The sequence below is a fragment of the Mus musculus genome, chromosome 11 (assembly GCF_000001635.26).
Source record: "Mus musculus strain C57BL/6J chromosome 11, GRCm38.p6 C57BL/6J".
Classification (NCBI taxonomy): domain Eukaryota; kingdom Metazoa; phylum Chordata; class Mammalia; order Rodentia; family Muridae; genus Mus; species Mus musculus.
In genome coordinates, this window is record NC_000077.6 from 4,116,628 (window position 1) to 4,130,636 (window position 14,009).

General features: G+C 49.8%; 1 protein-coding gene, 1 long non-coding RNA gene and 1 pseudogene across 2 annotated transcripts in view; 1 reads left to right on the forward strand and 2 right to left on the reverse strand.

Annotated features, from left to right (window-relative positions):
* The window catches only part of Sec14l2 (SEC14-like lipid binding 2), a 21,691-nt gene extending 19,589 nt beyond the window's left edge, over positions 1-2,102 (reverse strand). The window contains exons 1-2 of the mRNA NM_144520.2: positions 1,998-2,102; positions 54-129 (exon numbers count right to left, since the gene is read on the reverse strand). Of these exons, the coding sequence (NP_653103.1) occupies positions 54-129; positions 1,998-2,051 (130 nt within the window). The 5' untranslated portion in view covers positions 2,052-2,102. The remainder of the gene's footprint in view (positions 1-53; positions 130-1,997) is intronic.
* Gm51934 lies at positions 1,722-9,946 on the forward strand. Its single transcript, XR_003949841.1, has 3 exons — positions 1,722-2,333; positions 5,300-5,358; positions 7,001-9,946. It is a non-coding gene; the product is annotated as a predicted gene, 51934 (long non-coding RNA).
* Positions 11,768-13,545, reverse strand: Gm11957 (predicted gene 11957; annotated as a pseudogene).

Consider the following 14,009-nt stretch of genomic DNA (forward strand, 5'->3'; position numbering starts at 1 on the left):
GACATCCTTCTATTGTCCAGAACACACCCCTGTCCCAGCCCCTCTTCCCTCACCTCGGAGCCATCGAAGGAGGAAGTAGTCATCTGGATTGGGCAGGGTGGGCAGCACGTCCTGAACATTTTCTCGGAACTATAGGGAGAGACAGCTGGGTGAGTGGGCGGGCCCATCTCCCTCTGCCCAGAGCACTCCTCCATCGGGGCCTTTGCCAGAGCCCTCCTTTACAACGATTGTAGACACTGGCTGTGTTGCAAGGGGAGCTGGGTAGGAGAGGAGGGCACAGAAAGGGAAGAGGACACTGCCCTGCCTCACTTATGAGCATATCTCCCTGCTAATCTGATGGGCAAGTGGGTGTGTTCCCAGCCAACAGTGAGAGATAGCAGGCACTCTGGCCATGCCACAGCAAACGCTGTCTGTATGCCAAGCACCTGTCATGTGTACAGCACTGGTCTTGGCACTCTCCCAGAGTCTTACATCTCTCCCAGAGCCCCTAGAGGTGTCGCTGTCCCCATTTTACAGATGGAGAGATGAAAGACAAAGAGGCTCAGCAACACTTCCAACATCTGGATGCAGATGTGAGTCCAGATCCAGGCTCTTTCCTCTGCAGCCTTCCTGCCGCCTTGGTAAAGGAATGGGGAACAAAGGAAAGGAAGCTGGTAGTCTCAAATGACTTTGTTCAAAAATGATAGTGGAGCTAGTTTGAAAGACTACAAAAGAAGCCAAGGGAGGGGGGTGGACAACCATGATGGAGCAGACAGCTCCTGCAGGTGGCCACAAAAGGGAAACATACTAGGAAAGCCACCAAGGGAGGTGGACAGTGACCCAGGATAGCCACCCCTATCCCTGATCTCTCACTACCCAGTAGTAAACAGGCAGCCCCAAGCCTCCTACAACAGCAGAGACCTTTATCTGGTTACTGACCTGTAGGACACCTCCAGAGAGGACCAATGAGGACTGGCCACCTCTGCCCTTTGCCTTAGGTCAGCTAGGTCTAATCAGACCCTCCCATCCCCCAAAAGCAGCTCCCAGAGTTAGGACAATGGTCATCTAAACAACAAGCAGAAGGCCACCCTTCACCAAGGACCTCACCTAGCCCCTGGCTTAATCCCCACCAAACCTATGCCCAACAGACTTAGCCTGCACGTCAGCAGCAAACCTGGCATGGGAAAAAAGTCACACACAGCAGCCACATCTGCTGCCACACTCTGGAATAAATAAGAAACTGCACAACTGGGAACACTGGGGCTGGACCCCATCAATTCTGATCCCGTGCAACTGAGGAGATAAAGTCTTTTGGCCAGAAGTGCCAGCTCCCGAACTTGAATGGAGTAGATAAGTCCCTGTCTGCCCAGGTGCCAAGGCAAAGCCTGGTCAGGTCCTTTCCTTTTGAGTGGCATCACTAAGTTCAGGCAAGGGTCTGGGTTGCCAGGGTGGGGAGAGCTCTTCTCTCCGAAAGGATTCCAACCTAGTGAATCCCGGACATCTTAGACTTCACACACAAGAGGTGCCCGACAGACAACTCCTCTAATTTCATCGAAGAGCACAGCACACAGGACAGGGTTTGGCCCAAGGTCGCACAGTGACTTAGTGCCTTGAAAGAGCTAGGGGGAGTTTGCCAAGGAACTGTCAGGGACCCTTCCATATGCCACTGCCCCAAAAGAGAAAAACCTCCCGGAAATGGGAGGAAACCTGGGGCCCTGCCCCTGTCCCACGGCCCTGCTACCAGTCCCTGCCAGCCCGGAGGATGAATGTTGCCTTTGTGCCCTCAGCTGCCTCCCAAGGCTTCCAAGCAACCACTTCTTCCCAAGGGGGCACCTCTGGGGCTGCTCATGCTGAAGATCGCGATGACCAAACTTCCCGAGGTCCTCACCCTGAAGGAGAAGCGGTCCGCTGGGCACTAGCCAAGCGGGGGCGATCAGTCGCCCGCCCGCGAGGACAGTCCCTTACAGCCGCTTTTCAGCCAGGAGCGAGGGCCACAGACAGACCAAGAGCAAGCTCACCTTGGCCAGTGCCTCCTCCTGTTTGGGGCTCAGGTCACCGACTCTGCCGCTCATCGTGGCTCAGCCTTGGGGCGCGGTGCCTGCGGCAGCTGATGGAGCTCCGACTCGTTTGCCGCCGCCGCAGCCGCTGGAGTAAAGTCCCAGTCTTTGGCCGAGGCCCCGGGGCTGGCGGCCAAGACCCGCCTCTTAAAGGAGCCCGAGGGGCGGGGCGAGACGCGCAGAGGCCCTGGATTGGAGCCAGAATGCTTGCTCATACACCTGAGGAGCTACTTGGGTCTGGATCCTCATCCTAACCAAGAGGAAGCTGGAAAGCTCTAGCAAACGACGTCTTCTAAGGTGCGACTCCACAAGGCTGGACCGGGCTGCTCTCATAGCTTTCCTTACCCCAAAATGTTGACAGCTCTCTGGTGCCCACTGAAAAGGGATGCCCCTTAAGCGTCTTTCTGCCTGTAGGAACTGTGGTGTTCACTCTGCCATCTGCTTATGGTCACTACTACCAGCTCTGCTTGGGAGTGAGAGTTGACCCCCAGGGTTGCCGATGTAACTCAGTGGCAGAAGGCTTGCCACTGAGTTACGCGCACGACCTTAAGTCGGATTCCCAGCACTGCATGGTCATAGTGGCACATTCCAACACATACCTGAGATCCCAGCATTGGAGAAGCAGAAGTTCTGATCACCCTTAGCTTATTTATTGGGCTTGAGGCAAGCCCAGAATACAAACAAATAAACCAAATGGAGTGGACAGCCTTTTCCCTCTACCTGCAGAGCAGGCATGGTAAAGACCATGGCATCTAGCTGAAGAGAAAGGAAGACCAGCCTCCCCACTAAGACCCAGGTCTCTGCGTCTGATCTTCCCTGCTCTCTGGGAGCCACACCTGAAGCTCTCACATCTCAGTTGGCATGCTCTGCTTCCTCTGTGGAAGTGAGGAGGCTCAGGTTTGAGGGCCCGTGTCCCACGGGTGTCTACGGGGTCCTTTGCCTCACTGCACTGTTGCTTCTTCTCTAACCGAGGGTGATCATGGGCAGGAGGCTAATGGAAGTTAATGTACACAATTCTCAGGTTTGACTTCTTGTGGCCACCTCCTTGCTGTCCATTGCTGGCTGCCTAGCCAGATCTTGGCCGTAGGCTAGACAGAGAGGAAACCACACTGGAAGCCAGAGCCCACAGCAGCCCTGCTGTGCTTATCTGCTTCCCAGCTCTGGCCAAGAGCCTGCGGACTCCCCGCTAGTGACAAGTTTGACTAGTGAGTGGGTGGACTCTGACAGCTGTAGCCTAGCAGCCTCTTGTCCAGCCTATACCATCAGACTGCCTCCCGCCCCCCAGTTACTACTTCTGGCTCACACAATAGAGTTCATAGCCTTCTCCTGCTAGAGCCCTCGCCACTTTGATCTTACTTCCATGGTGATACCTGGTCACAGGGCCAGGGCCATTTTGTCTTCCTACTGTATGCCAAGCAGGAGGCATTGTTCTGGAACCCAGGAATATTTAGACACCACCTTTTGGTCCCAAACTTACTAAAGAGAACACAAGAGCAAGGCAGATGGCCAAGAAGAAGACAATCCTCAACTTCTTTCGGCACAGTAGCCTGAGCTAAGTTCTGGTGGCAGGTGCAAAGTGTAGCTACAGTCAGAGATGTGGAGGCAGCAGAGTGACCAGGGTGGGGCAGGACACGTGGTGCCTAAAACCTTGGTGCGACCTTCCTTAGGAACATTGACCTTCTAGACCGTGAGACCCACGGGACACACTGCCTTGCTTCAGTTATCAGAGTCCTACAAACCCTGCATCCTGCTCCTATAAACATGGATGGAGCATGGTGGAACACATATGTAATACAGCACTCAGGGCTAAGGTAGGAAGGCCAGCCTGGGCTCAAAGAATGACAAGTATTGGAGGGGAAAGCAGGGGGGACAGAAGGGGAGGGTCTTGACGCTCTGTGCTGGGGGTGGTCTGGAAGGAAAGTGAAGTCAGCCCCATCTCACAAAGCTCATGTGGCCTCGCCTAACAGCACAGCGGCAGGGATGGGGGCCAGGGTGGGGAATAGGCTCAAGGAGGCCATGGCTTGCCCAAAGTCAGCAATAGCATGACAGATGTAGGGTACTGGGCGATGGGAAAGTATCAGTTGGACCCCTCCTTCATGCTGGCATTAATGCAGAGGTAAACCTCAGCTGCCTCAAATCCAGGTCTCCCACCTGTCTCTCCTCACCCAGAAACAAGGCAGGTGGCAATAGGCCTGTTCTTGGCATAGGAAAGGACCCTGCTGTGCCCCTAGTGTGGCTTCCTGATCTGATGAAGGGTGGGCGGAGGGGTAGCATGTGGCTGGCAGGCCCAGAGGCTGACCTCAGCAGAGTTTCTAGGCAGTGCAGGTGTCCCTGGTCACTTGGCTTCTGGCTTGGTACAGGGCAGAGCTGCCTTCCTCGCTGGATGTGAGGCCTTCAAGAGCCTTACAGCCTCCCAGGGCCAGTGTAGAGCCTACTAAAGAAAGTAGAACAGCCCCTTCTGCAGCCCCCAGCAATTTAAACCCCCGTGCAGAAGGCTTCTCTTAGAAGGGCTGGTCAGTCCTCTAATGGGCAAGTCACATGGTGTATGGAGGAAGCTGAGGTGAGGGGTGTTACAGAAGAGCACCTGCAGTCAAGACGAACCTGCCTACAAGGTCCACTCAAAAAGTGACAAGGGGCATGTTTATTCCAAGGGACTCAGTCCCTAAAGTCTCTCCCCAAGCCCAGAAGCAGTGGATAACCAAGAAAAAGACTGAGCAAACAACTCGCCCCTTCCAGCTTCCGCTGAGATTTGCCATGTTCAGCCCGTGGGGAGGCCAACAGTTAATCTGATAATATAAATCCTAGATAAACAGTCTGGAGACTCCTCGGAGCTGGCTACTGAGGCCCTCTCCTTCCTACCTTACCTTTCCTCCATTTCCCTCCCCCTGCTCTGCACATCTCCCTCCCTGCAAGGTATACTACTTCCCTCTGCTCAAGAGCCATCACTTGCTGACCCTTCAGAAGTCACCCCATCCCACTGTCTGGCTTCAAGGCTACTCCATCTCTTCCCAGCATTCTTTGCAACCTGAACTGCCAAAAAAAATCCCCATTTCCATACACTTCCTTATTGGTCAGAGATGTTCCCTGCTGTTCCCTAAGCACATGTCTCCCCTCCGCCCCTGTTGACTACTCTTACTTCTTTCAGCCAGCTCTTGCTTGGCCCTCAAAGCCCTGACCCAAAGCTGTTGCCAGCACCATCTGCCCTATCTGCCCATTGGAATGTGACCTCTGCCAACCAGAAGCCCTCTCTTGTCCTTCACCAGGAGGACTCTTCCCTGTTGTGACTGTCACCTGGACTGACAGGAAGGACCTGACCGCCAGGGTAAGGCTGCCTGCCTGGACGTAAGCTTTGGAGGCATAATGTGTGTGGTTCTGAGTGCACCTTGCTGGGGACTGAGGCAGAGGAGGTATGGACAACTAAGAGAAGAACTCAGGAGCTTTAATTTTAGGAATTAGGGCATTGGGATTTAAATTCTTCTAGGGAGCAGCACTGGGCACAGGAAGAGCTCTGGACTGGAAGTGTCAGCCTTGTTCTGTACCTCAGAACTAAAGTGTTATGGGGGCTATTCAGCACCAGCATGCATGGGTGTGACAGCAAGAACGGGGGCACCGTGTTCCCTCCGTGGTCACTTGCTTGTGCCTCCGGGGCCTCCTCACCCAATGGAGAACAGTGGCCTCAGAGTCAAAGTCCCTCCCCTGGTGCCCTGACCTCAGATCTCCTGATGCCCATAGCAGACAAAGTGGTACAAAGATTGTCACAGGGGTGTGAGACAGAAACACAGCCCGCTCTTTTAAACCCTTCAACAAATATTTGTGGAACACTCTACTTCCACAACCCCAGGGCCATAGGAACTTTCTGGAAAGCCCTTGAACTCAAAGGGCAGCCCCAGAGGAAGGTCCTCTCCTCTTAGCCCTGCCTTGTGGGGCTGCAAGGGCCTCAGGTTACCTCTCTTCTCCAAGTGCTAGTAGCCTAGCATGCAAACTAATCCTTGCCTTTTCCCCTGGGGCCACTGTGGGAAAGTGGTGAATGCACAGGGAGGGCGGGACGTCGTTGTTATTATTATTGTTGTTGTTGTTGTCATGGGTTATTTGAAGACAATGAGAAAATGAGAACTAAGTCCATCCCTCTCTCCCCTGGGTTGCCACTTCCTCCTCCGTTCCCCAGTCCACCCTGGCTTTGTCAAGAGATACCAATCCTCTCCCAGACCCACTTCCCACACCTGAAGCCCTCTGATTAAGTCCCTTCCCGGGTATCACTGTCTAATCCCTAAGTCCTTTCTCACCAGTCTCCGGTTGTCTCAGAGAGTCAAATCCCTTTAGAATGAGGTGGCCCAGTTAGCTGCCAAGGGAGAGGCTGGGGGCAGGGATCTGGGGCCTCTGGACTGCCTCAGAGGAGACTAGAGGACTGGAAGGGTCCCTGAAAGCCTTACTTCAGTCTGGGACTAGTCGGCAAGAGGCTGGGGACTTCCCAAGTGAATGTGTGTTAACACGTCTGCTCTTACCCTGCATCCAAGATGGAGGCCAGTTCTCAGCACCAGGTCTGTTCACTCCCCACCATGGACTTGGGAAACAGAAAGGTGGCCCGCCAACTCTGGAACCAGACCACCTGGTTCTGTTACTTAACAAAGTTAGTTGTCACAGTCCTCAGGTTCCTATTGAGAAATGGGAGTGAGAACCTCACTACCTCACCACTGGGGTTAAGTAAACTAGTTTATGGAAAAGATACCTAGAACCTAGCAAACGCAGCAGCTTCTGTCTGCTCTCACTTCCTGTTTCCTGCCCCAGACTTTCTGTAGGCACCACCCACAAATCATCTGGGAGTGGCTTTCCTGTGCCTGACTACAGACTGAAGTTGCCCCGACCCCCATGCCTACCTCATTCTGTTTTGTTCTCCGTGTGGCGCTCAGCTGTGGTCTGGAATGGGATGGCAGGGTATGTGATTAGGGTTACTCTCTGTTCTCAAGGGCAGGAGCCGTTGTGGGCCAGAGCCATAGCTGTGTGCTCAGTGTCTGGACCTCAGGTGGATGGACAAAGGAAGGGCCAGTCTGTCCCTTCCTCCTCACACTGTGTGACAGTTGCCTGCTGCCACTCTTCATCTGGCCTGTGTGACCCTGGATGACTGACCCAGTGACCCTCTCTGGGCATCCAGGTGGGTAGAGGGAGCTATGATGGCACCCCAGGGACCATCAACAATTCTCCTGTGTTGGTTTGGGTTTCATGTCTGCAAGGTGGAGAGACTTCAGAATTCTATGCATGCCATCCCTAATGTTTAAAATTCCTACCAACTCTAGAACCAGAATGTCTCTTGTTATCAAATGGAATCTCAGGCCCCTAGGCCTGGGATTTGAGTGACCTGGGCGTTTCTTCCCTTAAGGCTCTTTCTGTACAAAATAACCCACCAAACCGGGAGTTCCAAGGTAGCAACCTTTCCCCTGGGGCTAGGATGCCCCCTGGTGGTAGTGTGCAGCATGGCTCTCCCGATTGTTAGAGCGTATAACCTGCATGTAGTCTGCACTTCCGGCCAGCACCACAGTCCATGGCATGCCTCACCTACCCTGATGTCATTTGCTGGGCCTTACCTGCTGGAGGAACTCATTTCACAGTTAAATGAAGTTTCACTGTTAGGTGGAGTTTTGGAGAGGGGGGCTCACCTCACTGACTTTACTGTGTTCCTCATTACTGATACCAGTCCCCTCATCTGCCACTGGGGGACATATCTATCTCTTGCCTCAGTCTGGATCCTCCTAGGGCTTTAAGACTTAAGAAAAGATAGAAACTGGGGTCCCCTCCGTTTCCAGGCCAGGGTCAGGAAGCCTGGTATAACCAGAAACAAGCGGGTTGGAATCAGAGCATGTGGGGTGAAAAGGCCCAAATCTTTTCATCCAAGATCCATACAAGCTGGCCAAAGGACAAGTGGCTTGCTTGGAAGCACGTGATGGGGAAATAGCTGTCCTGTCCCTTCTGGCTCCCCATCCTGTCCCAGAAGTCAAGCAAGCTTGAGCTGCAGACCTGTCTCCTTCAAAGGCACTGAAGGTGTTGAGCATCCCGTCTGTCCATTGCTGGGAATGGATGGTCTGCCTTGCTCCCAGTCCTTGCCTTCAACAAGACCACACCTCTTAATCCTTCCTAAACAATTCCACCAATTGGGAAACAAGCATTTAAATATATGAACCTATGGGGCCATTCTCATCCAAAGCACCTTGACCCCATAGGCTCGTGGCCATATCATAATGCAAAATTACTCAGTCCAAGTCCAGAAGTTCCCATAGCCTTTTGGTCTCGATACTTTAAAGTCAAGAGTTCAAAGTCTCTTCTGAGACTGAAAGCAATCTCTTAGTTTTACCCCCTAATTTGTCCTTACAAATTCACATATTTCTAACATTCAATGGCAGAAAATATCAAACCATTCTGAACGGCAGGAAAGGGAGCACAGAGAGGAAATATTGTACCAAGGGAGACCAAAATCTAGCAGGGAAAATTTCAAATTCTGTGGTTCTGCCCTTCTAGCTTTGCTGCCTGCAACATCTCCCCACCCAACCTCCTGCCAACCCCAGGCTGGTTCCACTCCCTGTCTATGGCTCTCCTTGCAGGTACCCACAGCTCAGTCACCTCCTACATCATGGGGTCTCCAGTGCAGCCCAGTTTTTACCTTCACAGCATCATGGAATGGCCTCTCAGGGTCTTCAAGGCAGGGACTTCCCTGCCACACATTGCCTGGCCTCAACAGCTCTCTTTAAGCATGGAGGAAGATTCCACAAGCTCTTCACTTTTATTTCCTTCGTGACACTGAAACCAGACACACATGGACAGCACTGCCTAGCTTGACTGTGCCCTTGGGATGGAACCTGCCCCCCCCCCTTCAGTCACACTAGCATCAGCTTTCATTTGTGGCTTTTTTTAAGAGCAGAAAATTCCTAGGCCTTCTCCTCTCACAGTTGTGAAGCTTAACTTGTGGGGTCTTGCCCGGGGACCCCCTCCCTTCATTCCATTTCAGACAGGTCTCTCCTTAATCTCTTTTCCTCTTTCAGCACCAGCCTTGGCTCCAACATTAAGTTACCCTGGTGCCCTTTCTCTCTTTAAGCTGTGCATTTTGCCTTGTTTGCTCATTTTCATTGTAGAGTGATCACTACTAACTCACATGACAGAGTCAATGTTAGTCTGTCTTGAAATCTCCTCTGCCAACAAATTTAGTCCATTGTTTTTCAATTTAGCCTCAGGCAAATTCTTGGAACAAGAGCAGAAAAATAGCTACAGGCTGCCAAAATATCACAAGAATGGTCTCTAGCCCAGGTGCTAATATTGTCCCCTCTGACATGGGCCACCATAGTCTCCACTGCTCTCAGTACTACTGCCTCCCAAGCTCCTACTAGGATTCCCCATTAATCCCCATTTACAGTGTTCAACCATTTTCCTAGTCCAACGTTTCAAAGACTTCTATATTCTTCCCCAGAATAGCACAGGCAGGCCCTTCATAGCAAGAGGCTGCTCCCTGCTACCAGCTTCTGTCTTAGTTACTCTTGATTGCTGTAATAAGGCACTACCATGACCAAAGTAACCCATAAAAGAGTTTGTTTAAGTGAGATAAGGATCCAGAGTGTTCCAGTCCATGATGCTGGAGCAAAGCATGACCATCGTTGGCTAGAGCAGCAGCACAGGTCTCGTCTCGATGGCAAGTTGGAGGCAGAGATTTCAGTGGGGCTTGCATGAGGCTTTGAAAACCTCAAATCCTGCCCCCAGTGACTCACGTCTTCCACCTCCTAATCCTTCTCCAACAGTTCCAGCAAGTGGGAACCAAGTGTTCAGACATGTGAGCCTCTGGGCGCCATTCTCATTCCAGCCCTCAGGATGCCTCCGTTGCTTCTTCACCTTTGTTTTTGAGGCAAGGTCTCTCATTGAACTGTGAATTCTGTAATTTTTAAAAAAGATTTATTTATTTATTTTACATATATGAGCACACTGTAGCTATACAGATGGTTGTGACCCATCATGTGGCTGCTGGGAATTGAACTCAGGACCTCTGCTCACTCCAGCCCTGCTCATTTGGCCCCACTCACTCCAGCGAACTTGGTATTTTTGTAGACTGGCTAGGGTTACAGAAACCCATCCGTTGCCGGTTTTTATGTGAGTACTTGGGCCTGAACTTGGGTCCTCCTGCTGCCTTAGCAACCGCATTACCCACTGAGCCATCTCCCCAGCCTGTGTTTGACTTCTTGAGAACTTGCCAGCCATGGACAAGGATTCAAGTTTCCCCACACCTTCACTAACATGTACCATGTTCCAGCTTTTAAGGAACTGTCACAGAGTGTTTGAGTAACTGTCTTCAGAGGGACTATACTGTCGTATGTTTCTGCTGAGGAACCATTTTGCACTCATTTTGCCTGTGACATTGCCTATGACTTTATCATTCTATAGGTTGCTGATGAAATAGTTCCATTTTCCACTGAATGATCTTGCCATCTGTTCAAATCAGTTCTGTGAAACCTGAGAGATGGCTCATAGGATAAAAATGCTAGACATTCTTCTAAAGGACCCAGGTTCAATTCCCAGCACACCCTTGGCCAATTATATTTGTAACTCTAGTTCCAGGGGACCCATTGCCCTCTTCTGGCCTCTGTTGGTACTGCATGTACACAGATATACATAAAATAAAAAGAAATCCTAAAAAGTAGAACAGGAAATCAACTCTGTGGATGTATGGATGATTTCTATCTAGACTCTCGGTTCCTCAATTCTCTTCCATTGTTCACTGGCTCTCTCTCTATGTGTCTTTAAGATTTTTTAGTTTATTAATTCTGTGTTTTCATGTTGGGGTGGGTATGGGTCCATACGTGAGTGTCAGTGCATTAGAAGGTCAGAGAGGTCATTGGATCCCCCTGGAGTCGGAGTCATGGATGAGTGTGAGCTGCCTGATGTGTGTGCCGAGAGCTCCAGGCCTGAGATAGAGCAGGACTAGCTCTTGGGCACTGAATCATCTCTCCATCCTCTGTCATGTGAGCGCCACATCATTGGACTGCTGGAGTTTTCAGAGTGAATCCTGTGGCTCCTGATTCTGGAGTCCTCTGTTTCAATATGCTCTGGATATTTGAGTTCTTTATAATTCCGCAAGCACTGGGGCTGGGCTCAGTCCCTTCACTGAAGGCCATTACAGCTGTGACAGGGATTGCACAGTTTTTCTGTTGCTTTGGGTAGCACTAGTGCTTTAGCAATATTCCTTCTGCTACTCCATCAGTGCAGACGCCTTTCTGGGTCTGTCTGTCTGTCTGTCTGTTTGGTCTTCTTATGCATTTCAGTAACATTTTATAGTTTCCAGCGCACGCGTCCTTTACTTCCTTGCTTGTATTAATATCCACAGATATTTCATTACTTTGTATAATATTACTATGTTAGGTTACTACCTTAATTTATTTTTAAAATTGTCTGTTGCTGGCAGATAAAAGCAGACTGACTTTTGTGTGTTGATCTTAGACACCCCAGTGAGCTTGTTGGGCTTCTTCTTAAGAAGTTACCTTTTGGGCTGGAGAGACGGCTCATTGGTTAAGAGCACTGACTGCTCTTCCAGAGGCCCTGAATTCAACTCCCAGCAACCACATGGTGGCTCACAACCATCTGCAATGGGATCCAATGCCATCTTCTATTGTATCTGAACACAGCAACAGTGTACACAGATATATGAAATAAAATAAATAAATAAATCTGTAGAAAAAAAGAGGTTGCCTTTTTCCTTTTTTTTAAATTTTTCTTGCCTTTATTTAAACAGTTCTCAAAACATTTGAGTGAATTGGGCCTCCTTTGGTAAGCAAAGGACCTGAAAATCATATTTAAAAAATGAACAGGCAGTCTTCATCCAGGACAAGGTTTGATGATCCCTTCGCTCCTTCCATACTTTGAAGCACCCAGTATTTTCATATCGTCTAAATGCTAGAAGAACAAGAGTCCATCTGTGGTGGGATGTGTTGTCACTTGCTGATAATTAGTTGAAATACCATTATCTCCTTGTAACAGCCTTAAGAAACAGCCCTTTAAAGGCATGTATCTGTAGCTCTTATTCCCTACTATATATATACAGATTACATAAAGGCCGACACATCCACATTAATGTAAGCATTAAGCACTTGCTGTATGGGAAGATTTTTGTTCTAATACTAGCAGCACAGGGTTACAGTGTATTTTTTAACACTTAATCGCAGGTATATTGAATATAGCAAGTTTCATGGACTCCTGAAAGAAAATTATTTTTATTTAACTTTTTACTTTTTTTACTAATAACTTAAGAATGGTTCTGGTTAAGCATTGATATTTAGAAAGAAAAGTAAAAATCAAACTTGTTTACTGTTGCTCTTTGCCGTCTGGCAGCGTTTTACACACAGGCTTCCGTCTTCAGAATACCCTGGATTCCGTAGGAAAACCTTCTAAATGAAGTTTTTTACAATAGAAACTTCCCAGCAGTCAAAATTTGGACTGTAAAAAAAAATACATGCAAAACATACTTTTCTGGAAACACTTAACTTTGAACAAAGCGCCGAACTACACGAATGCAGAATGAAAACAGCATTTCAACTCCACCAAAAGTAGTCGGCATAAAAGGTGTAAAAGTCCCCTAACTTCACTAGGCACTGTTCACTTTTTAAACAGGAGACAATAGAAAATATTGTCCACAAACAATATCCCAGCTCTATGGCAGGTTTCAGAAAGTCTTCAACTTCATGCTTTAGTAGCGACGAGGTGAGTAGGATCGTGATGGAGAATGTGACCTGTATCCTCCACGACTGTAGTAAGGAGAAGGTGACCGTCTTCTGTAAGTCTCATCCCTGTCTTGAGCTGCTCTCCATCCACCTCCCCCACCTCCTCCTCTGTGTGATCTGCTGTAATAGCCCCCGCCATCATACCCCTGATCGTATCCTCTGTCATAATAGTCTCGGCGGTGTGAGCTGCCATAAATGGCTCTCCCCATATAAATTCCTGGTGTTGGGGTATGGGGCCTTTTTGTTATAGAGAAATCGACTCTAATTCGTCGCCCATCAAGCTCCATTCCACTGGCATGTTCTTTAGCTTCCTTGGCATCATCCACATTTTCAAAATATACAAAGGCAAATCCTCTTGAACGTCTAGATTGCTGGTCATATACAATAGACACATCAGCAATGGGGCCATAGTTAGAGAACACTTCTCTTAGGTCTCTTTCTGTGCTGTATAAGCTCAACCCAAACACGCCAAGACAACAGTTGGGGTCAGGATTTGCCCGATTCCCAACATGACGCCTTCGAGTAGACATGGGAGAATGGCTGTGGCTGTGGCGCCTGCCATAATCTCAGCTGTAAGACCTGCTCCGGATCGTCTATGCGAGCGAGATCGTGATCGTGACCTTGTATAATGCCTTCTAGAACTTCTTCTGGATCTAGACCTGTGAAAATTTCCCTGATCCGTGAGCACTTCCTCTTCGGGAAGCAGAACGGGAGCGCCATTGTTCTGCTCGCCCCTGCCGCTCATGACTCCGGGTGGGTCGCTGTCAAGAAAAAACCAAAACCAACCAACCAACCAAACAAACAAACAAAAAGTGCCTTTTGTACTTAGCATCCCGTAAGAGTCGTTTGTGCTGCAAAGCATTCATCTCTGGTGCGTGATAGTCTGCATATGAAGAATGCGCTCTTCATCTCTTCTCCTAGTCATAGAGAGCTGGGCTATGTCCAGTCTTTCACAGTGCAGTCTCGCTTTGTACATCACAGTGGGGTGGTTCTCAGCCAAGACCTTACATGGGAATTATCTCTCTGGAAACCCTTTTACAACTAACAGAAACAAGCCTGCCTCCAGTGGTACTGATACGGAGTGACTAAGTATGACTTAGGGGGCAGAGGTTTGGAAGTTGGACTGTTGATTTGAGGCAGGTCTCGCTATGTTGGCAGTGCTGGCTTTGACTCCTGGGCTCAGTCCCTCTGCCTCAGCCTCCTGAGGATCTGGGATTGCATGTGCCTGCCA